The sequence below is a fragment of the Chrysochloris asiatica genome, unplaced genomic scaffold (genome assembly GCF_000296735.1).
Source record: "Chrysochloris asiatica unplaced genomic scaffold, ChrAsi1.0 scaffold00038, whole genome shotgun sequence".
Lineage (NCBI taxonomy): Eukaryota > Metazoa > Chordata > Mammalia > Afrosoricida > Chrysochloridae > Chrysochloris > Chrysochloris asiatica.
In genome coordinates, this window is record NW_006408556.1 from 2,394,108 (window position 1) to 2,420,618 (window position 26,511).

General features: G+C 50.8%; 1 protein-coding gene across 2 annotated transcripts in view; it reads right to left on the bottom strand.

Moving 5' to 3' along the window:
• Nucleotides 1–26,511, bottom strand: part of GRM4 (glutamate receptor, metabotropic 4) — a 142,301-nt gene that overhangs the window by 73,564 nt on the left and 42,226 nt on the right. For both annotated transcript variants that reach the window (XM_006860371.1, XM_006860372.1), the window contains one exon: nt 4,014–4,230. In XM_006860371.1, coding sequence (XP_006860433.1) covers nt 4,014–4,230 — 217 coding nt within the window. The remainder of the gene's footprint in view (nt 1–4,013; nt 4,231–26,511) is intronic.

Genomic DNA, 26,511 nt, shown 5'->3' on the forward strand with positions numbered 1-26,511 from the left:
GTCAGACTAGAGGGCAGCCTTCCCACCTGCGGGATGTCCTCAGCTTCCATGGTTTTGTCCCCAGCCCAGACCTTTGAAACATCTTACAGCCTGAGTCAGGATGCAACGTGCCCCCAAGACCTCCCAGCACTCCTTGAACCTCACCAGGAGTGACCAGACACCAGGAGAGCTGGGGTCTAGGCAGCTAGACCCCCAAATAACTACCCTCCAATGGACAATCCTGAGCTCCCTCCTCCAAGTGCCAGGAGCTAGCTCATTTCACCCTCAAGAACCTAAGTGACTTCCCAGGCTTGAGGCCCCGTGGCTAAGGTTAGAGTGATGGTTAATTTCAGGCGTCAACTTGACTAAGCTATGGTTCCCAGTGGTTTGGTCAAATACTGCTCCATGATGCAATTTAATGTCATGTCATCAATCAATCCACTGAAAAGGCAGTTTCCTGAAGGTATGTTCTGCCTTCAGACTACAAGTAAATATTTTGGCAGAACTCACTCTTTCTCTTCCGTCTCTCTGCACTGCTTCCATTACCTAACCTATAGATCTTGGGACAGCAGCCTGTAGAAGTCTCCAGCAGGCTGGGATGACTATGGATTTTTAACTTGCCAGGCTCCATAATCAAGTGAGCTAATAATCCCTTGAAGTAAATATCTTTCCCTCTGCCTCCCTTCTCTCTCTATATAAATATATATCACTGGTTATTTCTCTACAGAACCCTAAGGCATTCAGTAATGACCTCGTGAAGTGCTAGGTGAGGGTTCCCCACCCAGCAGGCAAAACTGTATTACAGACCCAGCTTTGCCACATTCTAGTTGTGTGTCCTTAGGAAAGGGGCTTACCCTCTTTGACCTCAGTTTTCTCATCCATAAAATGGGCATAGTTATACTCTTTTGCAAGGTCAGTGTCTAGCTCGCAGTAGATGGCCAGGACTTGATGGCTGAGGCTGCAGCTATAGCTCTGAGGTGCAGCACCAGCCCAGTGAGAAAGCCCTCCCCTACATGGGCTCTCAGTGCTCCTCTGAACAACTCACAAATGATTTATACTTCAGAGGACGAATCAATACAATATATGGCCAAAGACATCTTTAATCTTTCACAGGGATTAGGCTACAAGGTACATCGGCCTCTTTCTACCGGCCGCTCAATTTTTATTTCAATTTGGCTAGCTGGAGCGCAGCTTTCTCTCTTCTTTCTTTTCACCGCCTAAAGACGTTCCTCCAAATCAAATTTCATTTAGCAGGCTGTGCGTGGGGGAATACACAGCCAGGGCTGGATTGAGCATTGGGGGCTGTCATGCCCTGGGACAGCATGGCAGAGAGAGAGGGTCTGGGACCCTAGGAGACCCACCCAGCAGAATGGGAATACCTATGGAGGATGGGGCACAAAGGGTTGGGAGCAGCCCAGACAGAGATTGGTTCTCTGACTTCTCTGGACTGTGAGTTCCGTGTTAAAAATCTTGAGTAGACTTCACTTTTTCTAACAACCCCAAACCAGAATAGATAGATGTTGGTTAAAACGCCGACAATAGAGACATAACTTTAGTCAAAAAGCAATGTCAGATCCATTCTGGATCTGCCTTTCCAGTTCTTAACACGTACCCCTTGGTCGGGGGGAAGGGGGGTGTCACTTGGCTGACCCATGTGGGTTCTCGGTTAACTCTGGCTCACAGTGACCCCCGGGGCGCCAGACTAGAACCATGCTTTATAGTGTTTTCACCAAAACTTCCAACCTTTCAGATGGCAACTGAGCATGTTAACGACGCACTACCCAGAGACTCCCTTGGGTGGGTCTCAGTTAAGATGGGGGAAAGGAGTGGAGATAAAATAGACAAGAATATAAAACCAGTTCAGATCTGGGTCCTGAAGCCTGTCTAGGTTCAAATCCCTTCTCCACCTCTAACTTGTTGCGTGACCTAATTTCAGTTATTTAGCCTCAGTTTCCTCCCCTGTAAGATGGGTGTAAGGAGCCATGGTTGCACAGCGGATTAAGTTATGGGCTGCTAACCAAAAGGTTGGCAGTTCAAACCCACCAGCCCCTCTGCAGGAGACAGATGATGTATCTGTTCTCGTAAAGATTTACAGTCTCAGACACCCTCCGGAGCAGTATTAGTCTGTCTTATAGGGTCCCTATGAGTCCAAACTGACTTGACAGCAGCAGGTTGGGTTGGGTTTTGGTTAAAATGGGCGTAGAGAGTGCCTACCTCAGAGGTGCAGGATCTGGACACTGTATAGGGACACGGGGAGGGCTATGTAAGCTCCATGCCATCCCATGGCATCACTGAAAGTCAGAATTAATCCCACAGCAATGGGTTTTTATGTAGGTACTGGGTATAGCTCTGGGTCCCTTAAGGTAAGATCAGAACCTGACTGAACTCTAGGATTCTGGACCCTCAGTTCCTTCCCATGTCTAGTACTTTTGTACCAAAATCCTACAGTGGCTGCTCTTCAAACAGAAAAGGAAATGGGCTTGTTTGGAATAGGATCCATGCCACTGACAAGAAGAGGAAGTGGCAGGGGAGGGCAGCTGGTGCCAGCCTGGAGAGAGATTCCTGGGTCTCAGGCCTAAGCACAGGAAGAAAGGAGCTGTGGGCAGTGAGTAGCACTGGGCTCCCAGAGCCCCCCAGAGTACAGAATCCCTCACCACTCACCCCTGCTTCCCTATGCCTGGCCTGGCTGCTGGGACAGGCAATGGAGCCAGTGACATCCTTTAATGCTGTCCCACTTCCTGCCTCCCCACCACCCTCTCCACCCAGGTACAAGAACCCAAGCCTCGTTGGCTATACAATTAAAGGGGCTTATCTGAGATTTATAGCAGGATTATGCCCGCAGGGTGTTACCAAGCCAGTCTCTGGACACTATGTGGTCCGTAGGAAAAGCAATTAGAATCCTCAGGCTATGTGGGTATAAATATACAGACACCATCCTCCCAAGGTTGAAGGCAACTCTGAGCTATTTAGAGACAGGGCTTTGGGAGGTGCCAAGGGATGGGCAGAGGGGCCCTCTCTCTCTGCAGGAAGGTGAGTCTGCCAGGAAGGGAAAGGCCTCCCTGCCTCCCCCACTACCCCCCACTGCCCACAACAGGGGCCTGAAGAAGCCATATGCACCATTCCTCTGCCCCTCGGAGTTGGCCTCAGCAAGCTCTTAACAAGCTCATGTCCCCAAAGGGGGAGGCACTTCAATCCAAGGATCTGTCCCTGGCTGGTTCCACCTTGACCACCAGACCTGCCCTTCTACCTTCATCATCACCATCAAGACTGACCTCTACGGCTCCAGGTCCTGCTAAGCTGCTGGGCTGTCACCAGATAAGACCTGGACCCTTGTTTTCTGTTATCTGAGTTACCCTCTTATCACTTGGATGATACCTAAAAGCTTTATCAGGAGCTTCTGAGGACAGCAGTTTAAGGTAATGCAGTGAGCTGCATGGGATGTGCTGCACTGTGGTAAGTGGGGAGACCTCAGGATAGCAAGTGGCTTCCCAGAGTTCCTCAGCTCCAACCTGAAGGAAGCACCTACTTCAGAGGCCAGACCAGCTCTGCCCCACCCAACTGGTGAACTGGCCTCACAGACAAGCCCACTTTAGGGTCTCCAAAGTGCCAATACTTCATCCAACCCTTGCCACACAACCCTAGCCACTGGAACTTGCCTGGCTGGCTGCCATTTCCTGAGTCTCGGAGGCCCCTTAGACAAGACCACCTCCATCCAACCTCCCCTTCCTCTCTGCCCGTGAGAACAGCAGCTGTTCCAACAGCCTCCCACACCTGGAACGTGGACAGTCCCTTCACTGCCATGGTCATGTAGTGTCTGCAAAAGTCATTCCCATCTGCCCCCCACAGGAGACACCCCCCACTCTGAGAAGCCACAGATAGGTTCCCAGGGCCCAGAGGTCAAGAAGAGAAATGATCTGGGGCAGGCAGCAACCACCTCAGGGTCAGTGGCCTTCAAACAAGGCTCCATCCACAAACCCACCAGGAACATCTCCCCCTGCCCCAAATAGGATCTCAAAGGCTGACAGTTGACTCACCATCCTCGCGGGACTTCTGAATGAAGGCCTCCACTCCACTCTCGCCGTAGCTGCCCTCTGAGGCCAGCGTGGACACGTAGTTCCACTTGAGGGCGCGGACGATGTCCACCATGGCCTGGGCCTGGTACGTGTCCGAGGGCACCACGCGGGAAAAGAAGTCGTAGCGGCTGTTGTCACTCAGGTCAGGGGCTGTGGAGGCGTAGCTGATCTGAGGGATCTGGGGGGCGAGAGGGGCTGCTGATGGGGGCGGGCTGGTACCCCCAATCGGCACAGCTGGCAAGCACACAAACCTCCCTCCTGTCCCCAAGCCTGCCCCACAGGCACTGCCTCCTCTACCATGGGATAAGGAAGACAGGTCAGCCAGAGAGCTTGGGCAGGTGGTCTGAAGCTGCTCAGTCAGGCCACTGGCTCCAGCCCAGTTCCCGAGGCATCATTCCTTCCTGGGCCCGCCCCACAGCCAGCAGAATGAGTTTGGCAAGGCTGAGAATTAACCAGCACATCAGCACCAAGAGTGCCTCACCCAGAACGTCTCCCAGTTGATCCAGCCTTCTTGGGGTCCTGCAACTGGGGAGGGGCACCCCAGCAAGTCATATGGGTTCATACAGCAGGAGCATAAAGTGCTAGAAGCTCCCAGTCCAGTGAAAATCCACAGGGGGTATGATGGTGCCGCCTGGGGATACGCGAGGGGTGGGGTGGGTATGTCCAGACGGACCCTGAGGGATCATGTGGTCCATCCCTGCCCCAAGCAGTGCTTCTTGTCACCACTCAATGTACCCTCAAGAGTTCTGCCCAGCTCAGAGGAGACAGAGGCCAGGTTTGGGCTGTCCTCCCCTACCTCTGCTCCACCCTGCCCCCACAGGTGAGATCTAGAGGCCGGAGTAAGCAAGGTCACTGGGAAGCCCCTTCTCACCTCAGTCTTGTGACCCAGGGCCTGAGACGCAAGGTCCCAGCCACTTAGCAGCAGAGCCAATCTCAGGTCCCCTGTCCCCAATCGCAACTCTCCCGGCCATAGAACACCTGCCCCCACCTGATCCCTCCCCAAGCACAGGTGAGGAGGCTTCAGCTGCCCCTACCTCCTGAAGCTGAGAACCAAGCAACCCCAAAGAACACAGAAGAACAACATGGACCCTCCTGCACCTTCCGCCACCCTGACCTATGCTCCTCACACAGCTCCAGCACCTTCCCCTCCTGACCCATGCTCCTCCCACACCCTTCTAGCACCTTCCCCCTCCTGACCATGCTCCCCCACACCCCTCCTATGCCTTTCCCCCACCACAGTCCATGCTCTTCCACATCCCCAGTGCTCCCGATCCCTCTGGCCTCCAGCTCACAGAGTGCTACAGTGCCAGGGATTCCCAGATCCCCACTGCTGCCCTCCTTAGACCACATCAAAATTTACAGCTAGCCAAGGTGACCTGGGCTGATAAGGAACCTAAGGCTTTATCCCTAGAAGGAATCATTTAGACTCCGTCCTGTCCAAGACACATAATTTTAGGCCCTGTAACAACTTAGGGTGGCAAAGAATTTCTGTGTTCAAGAGGGTTGGGGTGCCCCGTACACAAGCAAATGCCCACATGGCCAATGCCAAGGGCATCCCTATCCCCAGGGATGACCTCCCAGACCAGACAGTTCACTTCCTCAGGATAGGAGAAAAGGGGACAGAAATTTTGCCAACCTGATGCCCCCACCAAAAAGCAACCATACAACTCCATTCACCTCAACTAGGACTTCTCTGAGCTGCGGAAATCCTAAACAGGGTTGCTATGAGTCGGAACTGACTTCACAGAACATAACCACCGCCACCACCACCACTGTGTCCTAAATGCTGGGGACAAAGCAGGGCACAAAATGCAGGAGATCCTCGTCCCCTCACAGAGCTTCCATTCTGGTGGGAGAAGAGGAACACAAGCAAGTCAACAGACAGAAATAACCAGGGCGGTTTCCAATAGTGCATCCCATAAAGACAGGACACAGGACAGGGCTGGCTGAGTGGGCAGGTGGCAGGGTCTAGAAAGGTGGCATCTGTATAGATCAGCATGACCAAGAATGGGGAAAGGCAAGTGAGCTTGGAGTGTTACTGGCATGCTCATGGCAGAGCGAGGAGGGCAGGGTAGAGGGAGTGGGGCAGGAAGGGGTAGCATGCAGTCATGGCAGCTGGTGCACGGTAGGTCTAATTGTTGTTATTAAGTGCCATTGAGTTGTTTCTGACTCATAGCAACCCTCTATAGGATTTTCAAGAAGCGACTGGTGAGTTTGAATTGCTGACCTCTCAGTTCAAATTGACCTTGTGGTCCAGTGTATTATCCCACATCATCAGACCAGGACTCCTTTTATAGTTATGTTATTGTTGTTAAGTACTGTCAAGTCAATTTCAACTTATAACAACCCTGTATAGGGCTTCCAAGAAGCTGCTGGTGAGTTTGAACCGTCGCCCTTGCAGTTGAAACCAATTGTGTGGTCCAGTGCTTACCCTACAACACCACGCCAGTAGATCCAGTAGTTATTTAATAAGGGGGATATTTAAGAGAAGAGAAAGACTTACGGCAAGACTGGTTGAAATGAACATAAGCAAAATAGAAATTGAAAAATGACAACCTACGGTACAATAGAAATGGTTTAAATAATGAAAATGTATTTATGAAAAGTTATATGCTAATAAATATGAAAACCTAGTCAAATTATTTAAAAGGTATAAAAAGTAAAAATTTGAGACAGGAAATATATAAGCCCATTCATGAACTAAATATGCAAACAGAAAAATTCTACATAAATGTAAGCTAAATTTAACATAAATAAGGGAATAAATGAATAAAGGGAAGCTTGGGTGCAGGAAAAAGTCCATCTCCTTCCCAATAGAGCAATTCTGGAGGCAGTGGGGGCCCACCCTCCACTGAGGATGCTCATTTCCCACAACTCTGATCCCCTGTGACTGGCCCCTCACTGGGAGCTTTAGGTGCAGAGGAAACCGTTGATTGGGTGTTTGGATTTCCTGGGCAACTTTGGGTTAACTTGCCAGCCCTCTCATTTTTGCTTTTGTGGTCTTTATAAAAGGAATCCTGGTGGCACTGTGGGCTACGCATTGGGCTACTAATCTCAAGGTCAAGGGTTCAAACCCACCATCTGCTCCTCAGGAGAAAGATGAGACTACCTAATCCTATGAAGATTTAGTCTCAGAAATCTTATATAGGGTCACAGTGGGTTCTTTTGTTTGTTTATCTCAGGAAGATTACGCCTGAAACAAGGTCTAGAGCCCCTCCCTCTTCATCCCTTTTCGCCCCATCACCAGCCCAGCCTGACAGAACCTCTGTTAGCTCCCTTCAGACTCAGGCCCAGTCCCAGACAGGGGACCACTGTTCCATGCTACATATCCTCATTACTGCAGAGTTTGGAGAGCCAAGAGGTTTCTGCAGAGCCCGTGTGTCAGCCTGCAGGGGAGTTGCTGCCCAGTCCCCAGATTTCAGGAGCCCAGGAGGGGCCTCTGCCCTGCCCCCAACAATTAATTCATATGATCCTGGAACTGGAACCCAGCCCCAAGATGGCGGCGGAGGTGGGGGTCTATAATAGATAATTAAAGTGGGTCCTAGGGATAAACCAGCATCCTCCTAAGACTGTCCCTACCTAAGACTGTCCCCACCTGCAGCTGTCCCTACCCTGACTTCTCATCTCCTTTCTCAGCTCCCGGTCCTCCTGAGTTTCCAGGGGAGTGGTTGGGAAGATGGTTTCAAGCAGGAATTTGAGACTAGACTGCTCAGACCCAAATCCCAACTTCACCACTTGTTAGCTGGGAAACCTTAGATAAGTGACTTCACCCCTCTAGGCCTCATTATCCTCAACTGCAAAATGGGAACCATTACAATAAAGTCGAAGGCCACATGAGGGAACTCATATAGAACCCTCAGAACAGCACCGAGAAGTAATAATCACTCAGAAAGATCAACCCGGATGTGAGTTGTCGTTTCCCTTCTAACTTTCAGCAGGTTCCCTCCTCTTGCCTCTCGCTCTGCTCTGCCTAGTCCCCCCTCTAGAACTGGCCCTCTTAGCCTCCATCTCCCACCCAAGCTCTCCCTGCACATTGCAGCATAATTGCCACTGTGCTTTGTGGGGACACCTCCTCAGAATGCTAACAGGCTCTCCAGACTCTCCGTCCCTGTACCCCCAGCCTGGAGTGGGGGCCAGGTCCTGGGCTGTCTCTGCCTCTAAACAGGTGACTTGACAGCCTGGCCCTCGTGGGGATCTGACGTCTCCTTACCTCTCAACTGTCTCCCAGTGGAGCTGAAGCTGGAGGGGGACACTCGATTAACATTCTCCTCAGATAGCCTTTCCCTCCTCTCACAACATCAGCAGCAGGAGGGGAGGGAGGCAGCCATGCCCACTCAATGCCAGCTCCTCCATCTCTGCTCTCTCCTTTTTGCCCTCCCAACAGAATGAACACCTACTATGTGTCAGGAATTGTTCTACAGAGTCACACCCTGGGGGAGGAGCCCAGATTCCAGCAGCACCTGATTAACCACAGGTGTCCAATTTCAGGTCCTTCTTTTTCTCTATTCCTGTCTGCCTGTCTCTCCTGCCCACAGAGCCCAGACCTCATCTTCCCACATCAAGATCCTTCCTGTGACTCAAGAATCAGCTTAGTGGAAATTGTTGAATTGGTATATGTTTTTTGTTTTGTTTTATTATTGTAAGGAGTGCATGCCTCCCTAGTGTTATTGTTCCCCTTATGTTGTTAAGTGCCATGGATTCAGTTCCAATTCATAATGACCCTGTAAAAGGGCTTCCAAAGCTGTAAATCTTTATGGGCACAGAAAGCCTCATCTTTCTCCTGTGGAGTGATTGGTGGGCTTGAACCACTAACCTTGTGGTTAGCAATCCAGTGCTTATCGTAAAGAGCCACCATGCTCCTAGTTCCCCTTGTTGTTGTTAAATACCATCAAGTTGGTTCCGACCCATAACAACCCTCTCTAGGGTTTCCGAGAAGAAGCTGGTGAGCTTGAAGCACCAATCTTTCAGTTCAAACAGACCTTGCAGTCCAGTGCATTAACCCATAGCATCACACCAGTTCCCCTTGTTGTTGTTGTTGTTGCTGGGAAGTGCCATTGAGTTGACTCCGATCCATAGCGACCCTGTATAGGGTTTCCAAGAAGCAGCTGGTGAGCTTGAACCACCAACCTTGCAGTTCAAACAACTTTGAAGTCTGACGTATTGTGAGACCTGTATATCGTTTGCTAAAAAATCTAGCAACAGGGGTGAGTTCAGTCCCAGGCCTGAAGGGTGACTAAGAGTCACAGTCTCGGGTGTTCTACCAACCTTTATCCGACCAGCAAGTCTGGTCATTTTTATAATTTTGAGTTTTGCTCCACATTTTCCCGCCCACGCTATCTAAGACCTTCTAATATGATTTCTTTCAGAACATTCAGTAGTGGTAGCCAGGTTCCATCTAGTTCTGGTCTCAGGGCCATGGAGACTGAGGTTCACATGGTTGATCAGTCCATTAGACTGACTAACTATTACATTAGTGTTTGTTTTGCTATGCGTATCTCCACCAAAAACAGAACCAGTTTAAATGTTGCCTCCCTGAACTCAGCCTCCAGAGAACTCGCTCAGACCTCCAACAGCACCAGGCTGCTCTAGGAGCACCAGACACACGTTCCCAGGTATTCGGATTCTCAGTCTACTGGCCAAGCAATAGAAGACCCTTCCTGGTCAAGGCTACATGGGGAGATGCAGAGAGGAACGGAACTCATCCTACCTGCGTCCTGAGATATAGCAATGGAAAATGCAGAAGTTGCTCTTGGGAGATGCTCTGGTCTGGTTGGGCCCCCTTAGGCCATACGCCTCAGAATAACACACAGTACATCTGGGTCTGGCACCCAGTAAAAGCCTCACACTTAGAGAAGGAGCGGGTGAGTACCTGCATCAATCACTCTCTCTCTCTCTCTGACTTCTGTAGTGACAGGGAGGGCCAGGTCACGTGGGAAAGACAGAATCTGTTTCCGGGCTTGAGCAGCCACGAAGATGGATGCTAAAGGAGTCTGTTTGTGTGTGTGTGAATGCACGTGCCGGAGCATGTGCTCTGAGTACACATGTGCATAGCACTTTCATTCATTTGTTCCTCCTACAAATAGTCACTGAGCGACGGCAGCCAGAAGGCATGATCTGATCACTTCCCAGAGACCGAAGCCTACCCCTGCCCTCATGGGGCTCCCAATCTAGACCGAGGCGGGCAGTGGAGAGGGGAATAACATGATTCAGAGTATGTTCGATGGTGATAAGGATCCAAGAGAAAACAGAAAGGAGGGGAGGTGCACAAGTGTGAGTTGGGGAGCCCGTGGAGGCTTCTCTGACAAGGTAGTGTTTGAGTCAAGAGCCCAAGAAGGCAAAAGTGGGAGTCGTGAGGGTATCTGAGTGAGCAGGTGCACTGAAGGGACCAGAAGTAGCCAGTACAAAGGCACATAAGCATGTGTGTGCTTGTGTGGGATGTGCATGTGTGTCTATGCTTTGGTGGAATATGCACGCATGTGTGGACATGTGTACGTGTCTGTGTGCTTGAATGAGATGTGTGAGTGCACATGCATACTACAGTGGGTACTGCATGTCCTGCATAAGTGTGAGTATGTGCATGCGTGTGTGTGAGCATGTACACTTAAGTATGCACTGTGTGCATGTAGGCCGGCGGCGGGGGAGGGTTTTCACTCACAGATACACATGTTTAGAGCCAGCATCTGTTCTCTGGCTGCTCCAGGCCTAACCAGCAGCCCCCACATGTCAGACCTAGCATGTCAATACTGGCTAGCATGCAAACAGTGTCCCCTGACTCCCAGACCAGCAGAATCTGAGGACCCCTGGTAGCATCGTGGTTATGTATCGGGCTGCGAACCTCAAGGTCAGCAGTTACAAACTGCCAGCTGTTTCGCAGGAGAAAGATGAGGTTTTCTGCTTCTGTAAAGATTTATAGCCTCAGGAACCCTGTACAGGGTCACTATGAGTCAGAACCAACTCCACAGCACATAACAACAATAACTTCCAAAGAAGGGAGGGAAGGCTGGGAGAAAGAGGACCACCTGTCCAGCATCTCAGATCCCACCCGGGCACAGCCCCCATGGCTCTGAAGGTGAGGGCTTCAGACCACCACCTTGGGTCAAACCACCACCCTGATCTCCACGAGGGGCCTGGGACACCCTGGAGCCAAGTGGCCAGATGCCCGTGCCATCACTGTGGATACCCCAGGGGCCACCTGACAGAAACCATGATGCTCTCTTCCTGTGTTACTATTTAAGTACACCTTCCCTCCCATCCTTCTCCCGAATGCTCAGCTCAACACAGCAGCTTCCGGCACAGTCTCTGGAACAAGCCTGTCTGAGTCTGTGTGACCCAGCTCTGCCATTATCAACTCTGTGACCACAGCAAGTGGCAAGCAAGTGACCTCTTGAGCCTTCACTTCCTCCATATAAAATAGTGACACCAGCCTCCGAGGGGACTGCAATCAGTGAGTGCTTAGAACAGGACCTGGCACATGGGACCCTCAACAAATGCTAAAACCCAAAATCAAACCCACTGCTTATCGAGTCAATTTAGACATGGCAACCCTATAGGACAGAATAGAACTGCTCCATAGGATTTCCAAGACTATAAATCTTTACAGAAGCAAACTGTCTCACTTTCTCCTGAAGACCGGCTGGAGGGTTGGAACTGCGGCTAATTATTAGTATTATTAGTGAAGGAGGAGAGCTAGGATTGTTGTGCCCATTTTGCAGATGAGGAAAATAAGGCTCAAAGAGATCAAAGAGCCTTCTGAGTTTCACAGAGCTAGGAGACATCAGAAACAAGACCTAGACTGCTCTGCCCATGGTCCACCCCACTCGAAGCAGCTCTTTCAGTGCTGGCCCCATAGCCTGCCCCAATCTCCCTACTAATTCCCTTTTTGTTCCATCCACAGACCAGACCACAGCAAAACCACAGATTGAGCCGGGATCCTGCAGTTGTCTCTGGCCGCCAGCCCAACCCAGACCAGACCCTGCCAGGACCCCCAGCGGCCAGGTCCTAGCCCCAGGGAGCTAGGCAGTCTGCATGGGGCTGGCGCCAGCCCTAGGCATTGGCTGCCTGCTCTTGCCCTTCTGATCCTGGCTGCTCCAGGCCCTCGATGCCTGGTTCTCAGCATCTACTGTTTCCTTCACAGATAAAAGGCAACGATGCTTTTAGGTACATGAAAGTGGCGGCAGAAATGTGTTTCAGAGAAAGCAGGAGAGGGGGTGAGGGCCAGCTTGCCACAGGCTCTGTCTGAGCAGCCAGGAAAGACAGTCAAGAGCCCTGCCCCCCACCCCCAACACCCCTCACCACCCTAAGCCTGTGCTGCAGACAGATATGTCCAGAAAGAACAAGAATTTCTACAATTTGGGAGCTGCCAGCCTTCTTTCATCCTCTCCCCTTTGCTGGGGCCATGTCCTTCTCTAAGCCTGGGGCAGGGGCAAATGAGCATCTCATGAGATTGGTACACAGCAGGCACCCCACCATCCTTTGCTGGGCATCTCTCTTTGCCAAGTTTAAATACACCACCTTCAAATTTAGCAAGTGCGGAGTCAGACTTGTCACCCACAAGAACACTGAGAAGGGTGGAGAAGCAGGCAGTCAAAAGGGGTGTCTACACTGTCAGAGGGGTGAATAGGAAGGGAAGGTGCTGGAGTTGAGGCTGGACTGGCAATAAAAACCCAATCACAAGGGCCTGCTAGGCCATGCTAGGGAAGCAGGACGTTCCAGGGAGCCCTGGGAGCCATGGAGAGATTCACACAGAGGCACAGGTGATCAGAACGGTCACTCAGCCTACAGAGGAAAGGGAGTGGAGAGTAAGTCTGATGACCAGGAACTAGAGACTTTGAGGAAAAGGGGAGGAAGACCCAGGAGGCACTTAAGGGGAGACTCAGCACTTGGGGATCAGTGATATGTGGGCTGTAGGAAGAAGGAAGGTCTAAGAGATTCTAGGCTTGGGCCTTGTGTAAGGACAGTGGAGACAGGGACTGAGATGGGGCACAGCAGAAGGGTAATGATGGGCAGCGGGAGATGAGGTGTGTGGTTTCCACTGGGAGAGTCTGAGGTTCCTGAGCACCAGGGGGGTATCCTGGAGGCAGGTGGACCAACAGGTCTGAAGTTGGGGAGGCGGGGGTGGATCTGGAGTTGGGGCACCACAGTGCCTCAGAAGTTGTTGACCACTGAGGCAGATGGCACTGCCCAGGAGACATGGAAAAGTGGCTGATTTGAGGCAGTGAGGAATTCACAGGGGGTCTCAAGGGCCAGTTGTGGAGAGAAGCTGGACTGCTGGGAAGGGAAGAGAGAGTGGAAGGCTGGGAGAATGTGAGTATAGACAGGCTTTTCCAAAAGAAGTCTTGAAGGGGAAAAGTGGGTGGAGTGAGGGACGAGCACACAGAATCGAGGAGTGTTCTAAATGGGCAGGGATACCGCACAGGAGGGATACAGGAGACTAGAGAGGGGCGCAGCAGTAGCCCCATCCCTGACATGAGCTCTGAGGGTCAAGAACAGAGACAAGAATGACCCACATGGCTCAGGACAGCCCTAAGGAGGCCTCACACACTCATACCTCCCATGAAGCTATCCACCACCCATTTCCAAAGGCCTGGAAAGTGGGGAGCCCAGGGCCTGGGGGGATGGGGGAGGCACCTCTGCTGAGCTGGCATCTCTGGATGGTCTTTGGAAGGGCCCTGTCCAACCATGTCAAGCCTTAAGAACAGGGACTGGGATAGAACCCAGAAGTGGACTATCCACCTCTTGTCCCAGGGTTTCCTCCAGGTCTTTGAACTTCAACAGTCCCCTCTTCTCATGCTAACTGGGCCATTTGGGGGCACTGTGCACTTCACCTCAAACTCTGAGAATTCACATCAGGCCACCTGGGCAGCTCTCTTCAGGACCATTAAATCAGTTCATAATACTCTGTGGACATAGACCAACCGGCCACCTCCCAGCCTCATGCTCCTGACTGGCTCCTGCTGGTGGCCTCTCCCTAGTGCAATCACCCTGTCTGCCCCAGACCCACTCTGAGCCCTGACTGCCCTTCTTCCTGGTCTTGCTGCCCCAGGGCACTCAGCCTCCCCTGGCTCTGCTCTGCCCTAGATCTGCCACTTCATCTGTGCCCCTCGTTACCAGGCCCCTTTCTTTTTATACGCCTTTAAGGAGCCCTGGTAGCGTAGTGGATTATGCATTGGGCTGCTAACCTCAAGGTCAGCAGTTCAAATCTACCAGCCACTCCTTGGGAAAAAGATGAGACTAAGGAACCTTATACAGGGATTCTATGATTCAGAACCAACTCAAGGGCAGACCATCACCACCGCCATATGCCTTACTGTCTTTGATCTTACAATATCCTACAAAGTACACCCTCTTATCCTTCCAATGTTTTCCAAAAATTGAAATACAGAGAGGGAAAATAATTTGCTTAGGGTCAAACAGCTGAGTCAGGATTTGAAACCAGAAGAACTACCATATAAAACCTCAGTCTCCCTCTTACAGGGATGGGTCTGCCCATCACTGTGCCTTTGAGCGCGCGTGCGCACACACACAGGATCTGTGAATGATACCAGCAGCCTCTATTAACTAGGAGGAGCCACCCATATCTCTTTCTTGGCAGAATCCTCTGGGCAGCAGCGGGGAGAGCTAGCCCTGCTTCCACTCATGCTGGGCCCCACCTCCACTCCTGGCTGTCACACACAGGGCTAAAATGGCCCATCTGTCTCCAACACAAAGGATTGAACAGGGGTGGGGGTCAGGGGACTTAGAGGGTTGTGTAAATGGCTCTGCTTTGAGCAACAACTAATTTCTAAACATAATTATTAATTTCATGCTTATCGTATGCAAACCTCTGTCTCCCAGACAGAGGTAAAATTGATTTAATTAGAAATTCCATCATCAAGCCTTTTGGATCCGAGCTTTTAATTAGGATCACCAACCCCACCCAAGCCTGCCAAGAGTAGGCTCACAGCCTCTGACTTCTCTCCCTGGGGCCACAGGGACAGCTGGGATACATGGCCACCTCTACCACTGCCAGCACCTCACAGGCCAGCCAAGAGGCCCTGGCCAAGACCCCTTCCTAACCCGTCTCCAAAACACAACTCCTCGGTCGCAAGGGCCCTCTTTTCGCTCCTAGCACCATAATGAGGAAATAGCTTCGGAAGAGCTCACAACCCAAAGGACTACAGTTTAAGGGAGGCTGGAGATAGGAGGTGATGCCCGGCCTCCCTTCTCCCTGCAAATTTCAAGCCTCTGAAAGAAAGCCCCTGCCAGGTGCTAATAAAATGCCCTTTACAGCTATGCTCAGGGAGTCTGTAAAAAATCACCAACACCACTTGGCATTTCACAAAGCATTTTCTTTGAAATTACCTCTGACCTCACCTTTCACTGCTCGGCTTGCCTCGCTCACTGGACTTCTTGCTGGGCCTTGAGCTCACTGGGCTCAATCCTGCCTGCGGGCTTTTCACTGGCTGTTCCCTTGCCCTGGATGCTCTTCCCTGGATCTGCATGTGGCTTGCTTCCTCACTCCTTTCAAATCTTTGCACAAACAGCACCTTCTCAGAGAGGACTTCCCTGACCCGAGTGAAAATCAATCCCCACACTACCTTCCCTTGCACCCTCTCCAGCCTCTAACATGCTCTATGTTTATTGTTTCATTTTTCTGTCCACTTTTCATTCAAATGCCAGCTGCCTGAGCCAGGAAGTTTTGTTTTATTCCTGCTGTGTCTCTAGGCACCTAACAGGCGAAAATGCATTCCCTCTTCATGAACAACTTATCACCAAGCTCTGCAGTGCCAGGAACACATCAGACAGGTGAGGAAACTGAGGCTCAGAGCCATTCTGGGGGCCTTGCCAAAGGTCACAGAGCTGGTAAAGATAAGTTCCTGAGCTCACATGGCCTGACACTTCACCTTGGTGAGCTGATGGCACTGTGCAGTGTTGTGCAAAATGCTCCAGGTTTCCTTCTGCCTTGGCCAAGCCCCGGGAGCCACAAGATCCTCTGGTGTCCCTCACCTCCTGAGGTCTACCACATCCCATCCTCCCAATATGATACCAATACCCCAGAACGTCAAGCTTTGGGGCCACCCCACTCCATCTCTAGCTCCCCCTCCCCAGGGCCACCCCATCACTTATCAGATAGGCAAGCGGACATTTGGGTTAATTTCCAGGCCTCTTCCGAATTATGTTTTCAGGGAGAGAACCAGACAAATACAGGCAACAGGGCTTTAAACAAATATTTCCCCAGAAAGTGCTTTATTCAGTCCCTTGTCTCCCCCTTTTAAACATTATATGTTTCCTTAGGAGCCCAGGAAAGGAGCGGGGGGGAGGGAGTAGGGGGAAGGAGGGGCAGATAAGGCACAGAGGCTGGTGAAGAATAGAGGGCAAGGAGTGAAGAGTCTCAGCAGCGCTGACAAAGGAGGCTGAGTTCTGATGCAAGCTCCGAGGAATTACCGCAGATAAGAGTGCAGCCCGGGAGAGCTGTGGGTGGAGGGAGAGCAGGCACACACAGGGGTGAGAGCAAACAAGAGCCTCAAATCAGCACTTGTCCTATTTCATAAGCGAAATGTAGATCAATAAATTACACTCACTTTTGCAGGTTTTACATGCTGACTCCGTGACCTTGTCAAGAGTGATACATGTGTGGGGGAGGCCAGGGAGGCCAGCAGGAGTCCAGAGGACTAGGCAGGAAGGGTCAGGGCCCTGGGGGAGTCTCAGAGGCCCATTTCCAAGGAGGATGCAGAGCCCAAGTTACCAGCCTGTCAAGCACTTTGCCGGCTGCCTAGCTGCCAACCTTAGGCAGGTGAGCTCCCTCTGACCCTCAGTCTCTCATCTGCCCAGTGGGCATCACATGAGAGAATGAATGGTAAGGAGTTGGTAGGTAAACCTGAAAAGAAGCAAATGTCCAAGATGTTAGGAGCCATTATGATAGCATTTTGAGGTGTTCCTGTTCCTGGGTAATGTAAAAGGTTTCCACTTGACTACTAACTGAAAAACTGGTGGGTTGAACCCACCCAGAGGTACCGCAAAAGAAAAGCCTGGCAATCTGTGACCTAAAGGTGACAGCTTTGAAAGCCCTATGGAAGCACAGTTCTACTCTACACACAGGGGGCCACCATGAGTTAGAACCAACTTAATGGCAACGGGATTGGTTACCCATCCTGAGTGTACAATCAGTTCATACAGACTCTTATTTTATTCATCCTTATCACAGTCCTATGACAAATAGTATCCCCAATGCACAGATGGGAAGCTGCAGCTCAGAGAGGCCAAGGAACTTGCCCAAGATCGCCCAGCACTGGTACTGGGAGTCACACCCAGGCCCATCTGATGGGTTTTCTCTCTGCCAAGTGCTACCTCTCCCCTTTGCAGATGGGGCAACAGAAGGTACCACTTTGATTCTCAGAAGGACCACACCCAAAATCCAAGGAATACAGAAAGCTGGGAACCAGACCAGGCTGGCTGAAGTACCCAAGAGGCCAAGCTGAGGGATGGGCCTGGAGGCCAGGACTGAGTAAGGGCCAGAGGTCCTGGAAAGATTTAGGGGTAGGGGCGATGGCAGTAGGCAAGAAGCTGTTCACATGTTGGTGGTAAAAATATCTGGACTAGCAGCTATTGTTTGGTGAGCACCTACTGAATGCTAAGCACTTGATGTGGATTAATCATCATACAATAAGCCCTCTATGAGGGAACACTGTTTATTAGTTTCATTTTTCAGATAGGAAAATTAAAACCCAAGAAATGAAGGAATGTCACGGTCACATTGTTGTTTGCTGTTGTTAAGTGTTCCAGTTAGTTCCGACTCACAGCGACCTTTATAGGGCTTCCATGGAGCAGCTGGTGGGTATGAACCACCAATGTTGGGGTTAGCAGTCCAATGCTTATCCTACAGCGCCACACCAGGACTCCAAGATCACATAGCAAGTGAAAAGGCAAGTTTTAAACTCATGTCTGTTTGACTCCAGAGCCCAAGCATTCTCACCCAAAACAATTCAGGTCCACACTCATCCCCAGCCTTCCACCCTTGGTCCACACCAGCCCTGCACCTGAAAGGTAGTCATGATGTTCTTATTACTTCCCAACGACATCCCTAGGACACATGATTTCATGTCTCCAAGCCTCAGTTTTCTCATCTGTTCAGTGGGAGCATGCAGATCTCTGCCTCTTTCACAAAAGCCTGCTGACCCACTTGCAGGCTTTGGGAGGCAGGAGCCGAGGCCAGAGGAGCTCAAGAGTGTGGCTCCCTGAGCATCAGTAATTACGACCTGTGTCCCCATACCCAGCTCACACACTCTGAGTGCCAAGCCAAGAGAAAATTAACCACAGTGTGTTGCCCAGTGCTTTCCCAAGTCAAGTTAATGTGCTGTGCCGTGTGTAATATATTGCACTGTATTAATATAATATGATATAATGGGATGTATTAACATTATTGAACACATGAGCCGATAAAAGTCACATCACTATCACTCTGTATAATTTATATCACAGCCCCGGCCAGGGCCAGGCTGGCAGCCCCAGAGAAGCCCTCAGAAAGGGGGTCAGGAGGAGGTCAGAGCCCTGAGGTCTAGGTGGAGAAAGAGTGCCAAGCAGGCAGAGCTGGATGGTCCCCAGCCTACAGGTGCCAAACTATAGGAGCGATGGGGATGCTCCACAGTGCATTTGATCCAGTGGCCCCCTCCTTCCTCACTTGATTGCTTGGGTCTTTCCTTCCTCTCAGGCAACGCCTCCTCAGCCTCCTTTGCTGGCTCTGCCTCTTTTCCCTGACAGAACACCACAGCCCTAAGCCTCAGTCCTCCATCTTCTCTCCAGCCTGGGTACTGAGCATGCCTCTCTCAGCTTTAACTACTAAGACTCCACGTATGCCAGAGTAGAACTATGTTCCACAACGTTTTCAATCTGTGACCTCCAGAAGCAAAGAGTCAACCTTTCCGTTAGCACCCAAGCACTTAACTGCTTGTGCCATCCGGGGACACTTCTCACAGCTTTACAGACTATCTATAGTCTGATGACATTCCCCTGGACCCCACTGCCTGGTCTCCTTGGCCTTCCAAGGGGTGTCTCAAATTCAACACATCCAAACAAGGCTTCTGAGGCCCCCAGCTCCTCCCAAATTTCTTGGCAACTGCCAAAGTGTTGGACACATTTTGACTCTTCTTTCTCTCATGCCCAACACCTGACTTCCCAGAAAATATATGCAAGTGGTGAACATGCACAAAAGTTTGCGTTCACCCGAAAGTGCCTTCAAAGAAAAGCCTCATGATTTACTTCTGAAAAATCAGCCATTGGCTCTGCCTTGAAAATAGATCCAGAATCCAACCCATGACTCACCTCCACCGCTTCTACCCTGGTCCGAGGCTCCATAGTCTGTCGTCTGGACTACTGTAACAGCCCCCTTGCTGGTCTCCCCACTACCACATTTATAACCCCACACATGCCTATCTGTTCTTCACCCAACAGCCAGAGGGATCCTTTTAAAACCTGAGTCAGATCACATCCCACCTTCAAGTCCCGCCAAGGGCTCCCATCTCTCCCAGTGTGAAAACCAACATCATCCAATGGCTCACAAGGCTCCAAATGCTCTGCCCCTTATCCCTTGACTCACCTCCTCCCACCTGCCCCTCACCCCTCTCTTTCAGCCATGCTGCTTTCTATCAACACAGCAGCCCACCTCAGGGCTTTTGCATTGGCTATCCCTACCTGTACATAATGATATAGTGTACATATTCGTTATTCATGTATCTTGTTTATTGTCTGCCTCATCACTTTCAATGTCAGCTTCACAAGGGCAAGGGGTTTTGTCTGCGGTTTTCATTGCCAAGCCCTAGAACTTACAACAGAGCCTGGCCAGAGCACTCACTTTGCAGGTGCTTCATAAATGCAAGTGATGAGTGAATGAATGAATGGATGACTAACCAGAGCTGTTAAGTGCTATCAAGTTGGTTCTGACTCATTGCCATTCAAGGAGCAGTTGGTGGGTTTGAACTGCAAACCTTGTGGTTAGGCATCCAGGAGTTGTCACATGTTATCGGGTCAGTTCTGACTCATAGCAACCCTGTTTAGTGTTTCCAAGAGTGACTGGTGGATAGCAGTCTGCTTTTATCTGAGTGTCATGAAATGGATTTCTCAGCAAGAAAAAGGTTCTGCTTCTAAAGACAGAGTTTGAAAAGCACTGTCCTGGTTCAGATGAAGAAACTCTGGAATGGACAGGCCAAGTGGCAGTAATTTAGCCAAGACCAAAGGTCAGGCTGGCACTAGCCACTTCGGAGTTGCCCTCTCTCCTGTTTCACCCACTGGCCCTTGTCCTACCTATGACAGGGCAATGGCACACCTGGCTGTTGAGCCCCAGCCAGCAGGGGGCGCCTTCACCCTTCAGAGCCAGATTGTTGTTGTGTGCCATGGAGTCGGTTCCAAATCATAGTGACCCTGTACAGGGTTTCCAAAGCTGTAGATCTTTTACAGGAGCAGAAAGCCTTATCTTTCTCCCGCGGAACAGCTGGCAGTTTCGAGCTGCTGGCCCTCAGGTTAGCAGCCCAATTCATAATCACTACACTACCAGAGCCAGATAGAGAAGAGAAAACCAAAGGGGGCTTTTACAAATTTCTTTCTGCACCGCCCCCCCCCCATCGCTGTCCTTGGGAACTGCAGCCACTTGAATCTGAATACCTCATCAGCATCCCCAGGTGAGGGATGCTTGGGGTGATGTTTTAGCTTCCAGTGTTCTTTCCTGGGGCAGTTTGCTATGGAAGCTCCTTTCAGCAAAATGATGGCCTCTGAGTCCAGGCGAGGGTCCAGATGACATGGGCTTCCCCAGCTTATCATGCATCTACCCAAAAACACTCACTGAACATCCATTACGTGCCCTACACCATGATGGGCCCTGGGGATGCTGCAGCAAGCAGAGCAGACAAGATGCCATCCTCAAAACTCAGAGACCAGTGGGAGATACCATCTCTAGCCTGATCCTCAGGCCAACAAAGCCCAACAAGTGCTCAGAATAAAAGGAGTGGACCTCAGGGCGCCTTCTCCTTCTCTCTTCCCCTCCCCACTGGTGAACCCTGAGCCCTTCTCCCAGGGACACTGCCAGCACTCTTCCTCATCACAGACCTGCTTCTGGAGACCCATCTGTGGGTAATGTGCTCGTCACCATGATCTCACCCAAACAACAACTCTTGAACATAGATATTATTAGCTTCCTTTTATAGACTAGGAAAAGTAGTCTATAAAAAGTAGCCTGTCCTCAGTCACTAGTCCAGCCATCAAATCCAGGGCCCACCCCAACACCTGCTCTCTGGCCTCTGCAAGTCCTTGGCAAGAGCCACCAGTACATATGGGCTCTGTTCACATGATTCAGGACAGGCAGTTGATGCCCACTGCCCACAGTCTCTCCCTATCCTAGGCCCGTTGCTTCCGATCTCCTGCAGCTGGTGATTCAAGCTGATACCTCTCCCACAGGGAAGCCTGAGTGGTCCTTGCCCTTCCACTCAATCCCACCCACACAGGTCCCTGGCCTTGATTCTCCATGAAAGTCAGAGAGGTGACAAACACAACTTTAGCAGGCCCCTGCTAGGAGCAGCACTGTGCAAAGTGGTTGGAGGAGGCTTTGCCACCCTGTGTGGCCAGGCACAGCCAGTCTCTCCCTAGGTGCCAGCAGACAGTGAACAACTGCAGGGTAAATTCAGAGATGGAGTCCACAGCCCTGACCACATTCTCCAATCCTTTCACCAACACCTACTGCTGGGTCTAAAATCCCCATCACTGAGACCAAAGTTTCTGCTCAAACCGACCTTTTACATGTGGAGGGTGGCATTGCCCCGACAGTGGTCCTGGGTAGGGGCGTCTACTTGCCTGCCTCCATTTACTCAGGATCCCATTCCAGCTCTGGTGACTGTTGGATTTTCAGGACTATGAACTGAAATCTGCCTCTGCAACACTTCCACGTGGTGCTAGATCTTTTCTCAGGAGCCACATGGATCCAGCCTGTGTTCTCAGCTGAAAGGAGCTCTGAGACTCCTTGGTTCTCAACTAAACCCCATCTGTAGCCCCACTTATGTGGACAGTCTGCTCTCTCCCTCCTGACTGTCTGGGTCCACCATGGGCACACATGCACATACAGAGGGACACAGTGGCCCCCACACTCACAGGCCCACGAAGCACCAGCCCAAGTCACAGGCAGTCCTAACTTAAAATGTGGACGAGGTCATGTATTTCTTTACCACAAAACTTCCCTGCTTTGAAGGAAAGTCAGGCCCACATGCCTGGCCCCGCTGCCTCTCTGACCTCAACTCTCAAGGTTCCCCCGCAAACCCCTCCAGTCATCCTGCCTCCTTACATGGTCCTGAGCACCCGGTACATACACGGCCTCAGGCCTTTGCACTGGCTGAACACTAGCCAAGCTGGGTCTCTCCATGAACCCACAGAATTTAACTTCACTCCATTCACGTCTCTGGTCAAATGATGAGTGTACGAGTGAATGATTAATCTAGAGCAGCAGTTTGCTTTTATCTGATTCTGATCAACAGATTTCTGTACCAAAAAAAAGTTCTACTTCAAAAGGAAAAGTTTGAAAACCACTGGCAGGGTCCAAATGAGGAAACTGAGGAATGGATAGGCCAATTTAGCCAAGAAGGGTCGCTATGGGTCGGATTCGACTCGACAGCACTTAACAACAAAAATAAGAGTCCTGGAGTCCTGGTCTGTAAGATAAGCACTGGGCCACAAGGTCGGTTTGAATTGCAAGGTGGGCAGTTCAAATCTATCAGCTGCTCCTCAGAAACCCTATACAGAGTCACTATGAGTCAGAAATGATTCAACAGCAGTAAACAATAGGAGTCTTGGTGTGGCACTATAAGTTAAGCACTGGACTATTTATCCCAAGGTTGGCAGTTCAAACCACCAGCTACTCCTTGGGAACCCTATGCTGTTGTTAAGTGCTGATGAGTCGGTACCAACTAATAGTGACTGGTGGGTTTGAACCACTGACTTTGCAGTTAGCCATCCAGTGCTTAGCCTATAGCGCCATACCAGGACTCTTGGAAACTCTATACAGGATCGCTAGGGTGGGCTGGCAGCTGGCCATTCCTAAAGTTCGGCTCTGCTCTGCCCTACCCATGGAACATCTCAAGTGAAACAGCGCTCCAATGTTTCTGGAACTCCCAGTGTCCTTACCCAGCCCTTCTCACCCCTAACTTTATCCACCCCTCTTTGCGTAATAGTCTGGCTCAGTGTCTTAGCCTAACTTCACTGAGCCCTCATGCCCCTCCTGGCCCCCAAGCTCCAGGGCCATCTGTCCTGCCCGGCAGCTCTCACTGCCTAGCCCCTTGCCCCAGCTCAGGCATCTGGACGTGGAGGGGCAAAAAGAAGGTTATCCCTGGGCACAGGGGGCAGGGAAGCATGGAGAGTCACGAGCCCACAATGAAATGCCTCCCTTCAGGAGAACCCTGTGTCTAACAGGACTCAAGTAACCAAGGAGAGAGGGTTCTCCATGGTCACCCTCAGTGCTGCCAAGGCCATGTGGGCAGCCCCAAATAATCCAGTATCATGCTTGAGGGCATCTGCTGATGGTAGTTAGGGAATAGGAGGGAGAAACACAGAGAAAGCACATGCCAAGACTGAACCTTGCCAGGAATGACAGAGACTTAGACTGAGTACATCCCAAACCAAAGGGCATGTGCACACATGACCCCCAAAAGGCTAGCACATATGCCCTCACACACAAACACACTCAAATGCACAACCTCACTCACTCCATATATACACGCACCCAGGTATACATACTCGTACACACACACATACACACACAAATACATTCTGAGTCTCACACACACAAATACACTTAAAGACACATAGGTATCCCCTGGTGCACTCATGCACACAGTATACCCTGAGACACCCCACACATATTCTGGAGTTGTGTGGACAGATGTGCCCACCACACCTCTATGACAAGGTGCTCACCAAGTCACCCACACAATGCTGCTACTAAAGCACACACACTCCGGTGGCTCTAGTAATAAGTACACCCAACTGCATACACACGCACGCACACATGCAAATCACTGATATAGTCAGGACCAGTGGAAGTAGCATGAACAGTGCATTTCAGGGAGCACAAAAGAATGTCCATAACCCACCCCCAAATCTCTGCCCAGCTGCTCCTAACTACCCACAAGTGAACAGCACTGTAGATCTGCCATCCCAACCAGGGCGAGCTTCTTCCCATAGAAGAACCAGAGTGGTGGGGCAGAGCTCAAGGTGGGTGAGAACTGATGGATGAGGGGCAGTAAGTGTCCAAATGGGCAGTGGCCAGGCAGCAGAGATTTGAAAAGGGCTGAAGGCACCAGGCACCCACTTTCCGGCAGGGTTTTGCCAGGGACCATTTTGTGCACAGACTTTGTTCATTCATTCACTCACTTAACAAACATTGACTGCTGCCTGCCACGTGTCCTCACCGCGGGTCCAAAGTAGACAGGCCATAGCAGGCACGTGTCAGTCTGGGTGAGAGAGGGACAGGCAAGGCGCTTCAGGGTCCCTGTGGAGGGGTAAAGAAGGGACTTCCAGGGGGATTTCATGGTCCCTTCACAGACTTCTACCAACACTTTTCTCATTGCCTAAATTTAGTCTAAAAGCTTGGACTGTCCAGAGGCTGGGTCCTAGCCTGCCATGCTCACTGGGCCTGTCCTGCTCCCTTGGAATACTTGGGAAAGAAAGGGGCTTCAGTTGACAGTCCAGCCCCTCAACCCAGGCACCAGCCCACCAGCAGGGTAACCAGATCTGACCAGGTCCATTTCCTGGTTGTCCAGATCTCCCATGAGGCTGCAGGGACACAAGGATCCTCAACAAGAAGAGACTCTAAAGTGGGGAAATCATCTACTTCACCGCCCCCACAAAAAACAAGCCAGTTACCATCAAGTTGATCCAATTCCCGTTAACTCCATGCTCCATGTGTTTCAGAGTGCCACATGGAATGACTTTCAATGGAAGTCAATCATCAGAACCCTTTCCTGAGATGCCTCTGGGTGGATTCAATCAGCCAACTTTTCACTTAGTGGGCAAGTACTTAGCCATTGTATCACCCAGAAACTCTATTCCCTCCCCCACGTTACCCCTAAATAACTGTATTGGAAATCAGGGCAGAATCACTTCCTTCGAGCCTCGCTGTAGCCCAGGGAGGAGAGAGCAGTGTCTGTAATTTGTTTTAATAATCCTGCTGAACTGGGAGAAAATTAACAAATGAGAAACCAGCTCAAAATTAATCAAACTTCTCCCTGTCTGTCCCCCCACCTTCCATCTTAATGAAGGTTATTTATCCAACAAGTGATAAAACACAGAATTAAATTAAACAAGCCCTTTCTTTTCTCCTCTCCCCCTCCCTGGGGCTGGCGTCTCCCCACTTACAGCTCTATAAGCTGTACCAGGTGGACCACAGTAGATCCAAGATTCCCTGATGCCAATCAGAGGGGTTTCCCCAGAAGGAGCCCCTCAATTAGAGCTCTCAGTTTGGGTCTTACTGCCAACTCTCTGCCAAAAGTCTGAGCAGCAGTTAACTCAACCACCCTCCCGAGATGCAGTGGAGGGAAATTAGCTATTGGGCCTTGATGATGGGGGGGTTGGGAGTCCACCAGTTTTTCTGATGGAGAGAGAAGAGTCTGGGTGTGGAAGGTGGTGGGGGTTATGAGTGTTCCTCAAAATTTTGGTGCCCACAACAAGTTCCAACTGGAAATACTGTCCTTGCCCCAAACTCTTGGTAAGAGGCTAGGAGGGATCCAGTGAATATTGCTAAACCCCAAATCCAACCAGGACACATTCTGTGGGTTTCAATCCACATTTTTCGCCCAGTGCCCACAATATGTCTCAGATTACTTGCTCTCTACTTAAGCCTCCCTCATGCCACAACCTCTGTTCTATCCATACCACACCACATCTAGTTGTACAATGTTTGTAACAAAACCACCTCCTCCAGGAAGTCACTAGATACACACTGTCAGCCCTGACCTCTTCCTCTGAACCCCCATAGACCCTCTCCTACACCTCCTCCATGCCCCATTTTGGGCTGTGACTAATCCCATGCATGTCATGTCTCCCCACCTAGGGAGGACCCAGATTTATACACTCTGGCAAGGTCTTACATACCAACCACCTGCTCCAGTATCTTGCACTAACTTGGGGCTCCATAAATATTTGCTGGATCAAATGGAACCAGTTCAAACACAGTCCAGGGAGAGTGCCCATTAAGAGGAGCCTTTCCTTCAGGTCGCAGGCATTTCTGGCTGGTCAGAAGACAAATGGATCTTTAAGTGGCACTTAAATTGCAGGACACAAGAGCAGCTGGACCCGCATTCTGCTAACCTCTCCTCGGGGGTTGCCTGGGAGGAAACCAATTCACCAGGGCGGAGAGGCGGCCAAAGCGCTGTTAAAATGGCAATGCTATGAGTCTAGTCCAGCCACCAGCTCATAATAGCAGCTCCTGGTCCACCCAGCAGCTTGCGTGTAT